This window comes from Culex pipiens, chromosome 3 (assembly GCF_016801865.2).
Source record: "Culex pipiens pallens isolate TS chromosome 3, TS_CPP_V2, whole genome shotgun sequence".
NCBI lineage: Eukaryota > Metazoa > Arthropoda > Insecta > Diptera > Culicidae > Culex > Culex pipiens.
In genome coordinates, this window is record NC_068939.1 from 80129913 (window position 1) to 80133192 (window position 3280).

Here is a 3280-nt window from a genome sequence, read left to right on the forward strand (position 1 = left end):
CACCGGTGGTGGCAACACTCACCACCGCAAAACATGACCAGACCACATCATATCATCATCCCGCGACGCCGCGGGAGGCACACTTATCGGGTTTCGTGGCCATGCCATGTGTGTGGTGAATCAACTTCCTTCTCCCTCGGCGTGGTCCCTCGGTGACCATCAAGCTGCCACAGGGAGGGGGGGTCAATTTGGGGTCACGGAACCGTTAGGGTGCGGTTTCAATTGCGTTAGGGAACCTTGATTAAATTGATCTCCACGGATCAATTTGAAGGTCAACGAAGAATTAATTTTAATTAGCTTGTAGAAGTTTATTCCTCTGGATAGTTCATTTAAAATTATGCCACATTCTACAGCTAGAAAAGTGATAAACATTTGCTGAAGATTAGCATACACACTGCAATGTATCGCAAAATAAAACACATTTGGCAAATGTTTCACGAGTAAAATTGAGGCGTAGTTTTGAAACACAAATATCGACTTGGCTATATAAGTGTTGCCGAACTAAGAACTCAATGAAGTCAAAATGAAGACAACGGTCGTGTTATCTTTAGCCTTTATCAGTCTTGTTCTGGCATTCCCAGCGCAAGACTCCAGAGAAGCGGACTCGTCCGTCGACAAAAGAATCCGTCAACCCCCAGAACCATGCTGGCCGTTCCGGTTTGGACTGGGACCCGCGATACCCCCTGCCTGGTTCCGAGGGCAGAACTCTTCGGACGTCCGCCCGCACATTACGAGGCCCAGGATCTGCGGATGGCCCGTGATCCAAAACGGAACAATTCGTGCTCCGCTCAATGAAACGGTGTTGTACTGAGAACTTATGTCAAATCAAATGACGAATAAAAAATGCATCCTTCATAAGCGTGCCCAGAATATGGGACTTTTTTCAAAACAAGCTGAACATTGTTCCTTGAGCTATTCTAGGACGCTGGGCTCAACATGAGCAAAATCGTTCAACATCTACCCATTGATACTCGAGGGTAATGTTTGTATGGGAAAAATCGGATAAATGTATGAAAACCCCAATTTTCTTACGGATTTGACTGCAAGTGAGATTCTTATTGAAAATTTCATACTCTACAACTTTGTCCTGAAAAGTTATTAATGTTAAAAAAAAAGAAATTTTGCATGAAAAACATTTTTTCCACAAACTTTAGGCTAAGTATCAATGGGTTAATCTTGACAAATTTCGCTCAAAATTTACACAAAATTTGGGAGGGATTCCTAATTTTTTAATTTTATTACTTTATTTATACATTAGGGTGGGTACGTTTTTCAAAAAGTTCTCGGATCAAGTTTTAGTATGGTTCCCCTTGTAGGGCATGCCCATAGGGACTTTCATGCCAAATATCTGCTCATTTGGTTGTAAACTGGCTGCGCGCATCAGGGTTAAAGTTTACATGGGAATTACTATGGGAAATTGGAACTTTTTGTTCAAACGCTCCTACAGGTCTGGGAAAATCACGCGCCAACTTCTGGTATGGTCAGGCCTATGGGGAATGGTCTGGAGAACACTTTTCCCCAAGAGAGCATATGGATTCGTTGTCCCTAGACCTGGCGCATCGGCAAACAATCCGATGACTCCGGAATCAACGGTTTTCCCTCAATCCGATGACTCCGGAATCAACGGTTTTCCCTCAAAAAGCATCGCGACGCTATACGTCAGGCAGCTACCACGTGGGTGGGAAACGGCTGGAATATTTAATTGCAAACCTTCTTTTAACTAGAAAATGATCATTTCGAGTAATCCTGATATTATTGAGTCGAATTCAGAATCTTTGCATAGCAAATTTGTATGTTTTTTGCAAATATTTCAACCACGTGGTAGCGTCGCGATGTTCATCGAGCTTTCATAGCATGCTAAGGAAAATTTGATGCTTTTTGAGGGAAAACCGTTGATTCCGGAGTCATCGGATTGTTTGCCGATGCTCCAGGTCTAGGGACAACGAATCCATATGCTCTCTTCGGGAAAAGTGTTCTCCAGACCATTCCCCATAGGCCTGACCATACCAGAAGTTGGCGCGTGATTTTCCCAGACCTGTAGGAGCGTTTGAACAAAAAGTTCCAATTTCCTATAGTAATTCCCATGTAAACTTTAACCTGATGCGCGCAGGCAGTTTACAACCAAATGAGCTGATATTTGGCATGAAAGTCCCTATGGGCATGCCCTACAAGGGGAACCATACTAAAACTTGATCCGAGAACTTTTTGAAAAACGTACCCACCCTATTATACATCTACTTTTCACAAAATCATAACCTCCTAAAATCTTAACATCTACTTTTTACACAATATTGAGTCAAATAACTAGTTTGAAAGTTCTCAGTTTTGGATTTGTTTTACATGACAAAAAAAAGCATTTTTCAAAAAAAAGTGGAAAAAAATTAAAATATTGGCTTTTGTAAGAACGGAAAATTTCAAGATAGTTTCGTTTTATTATATTGAAAATTGTACGCAGATATGCTGAATTATAGTCACTTAATAAAACGACGGAATTGCAAAAAGCATTTTATGCAATTCTCTCGTGAAACTACTTACTATTCCTGTCATTCTTGAACAACGAAATAGCCTACTTTTCTTTACCAAAAATAACAGAATCGAATAGCAACACTTTTCAAAATAAATGCACTAAAATGGGTGCTGAAAAATTGAACTTTCACCTCCGTGTAAGCACGAGAGCAAGCAGCAGTCAAGTGCTCAGTGCTCCATCTTTTTTCGATTTTTTTTCGCCGTAAATTACCGTGATTATCCGCGAGTTTGCTCCTGCAGCATGCCAAAGGCCGGCCGTGGCCGTGGCAGTTCGAGTGCGGCCTCGAAAAACCCGCGAAGTTCGTCTACTGGCCGTGTGCAAAAAGGTAAACAAACCAACGCCGTGTCGACCGCCATCGCGCAGGGGAGCGTGAGCGCAGAAGGTATCGACAAAAAGTATCTTCATCCCGGATATGTTCCAAGATCACCAGTGCGAACCCGTTCAGGTACTTCCGGTGCCACGACCAACACGTCAACATCCGCCAACATTCCCATCAGGAACGAGTTCCAGATGCTGAGCGACGACGAACAAAACAACAACAACAACACCGACGGTAGCAGCACTACCGACGACGACGACGACGATCGTCGTGCACGGAAAAAAGTGCCGACGCTAAAAACGAACAATTCTCCAAAGGAACGTAGACCACCTCCAATTTTTGTTTTGGACACGTTGGTGGACGATATTGACGAGTTGCTGGAAGGCCTCGGATATTGTCTGAAAATCGGTAAGTCGTCTTGCACTACACATTTG

At 43.0% G+C, this 3280-nt stretch overlaps 1 protein-coding gene across 1 annotated transcript; it reads left to right on the top strand.

Annotated features, from left to right (window-relative positions):
* The first annotated feature begins 520 nt into the window (after window positions 1-520).
* LOC120429281 (uncharacterized) lies at window positions 521-870 on the top strand. Its single transcript, XM_039594503.2, has one exon. It carries the CDS (start codon window positions 524-526, stop codon window positions 809-811), a length of 288 nt encoding a protein of 95 aa, XP_039450437.1. The 5' UTR covers window positions 521-523; the 3' UTR covers window positions 812-870.
* Window positions 871-3280: the final 2410 nt, after the last annotated feature.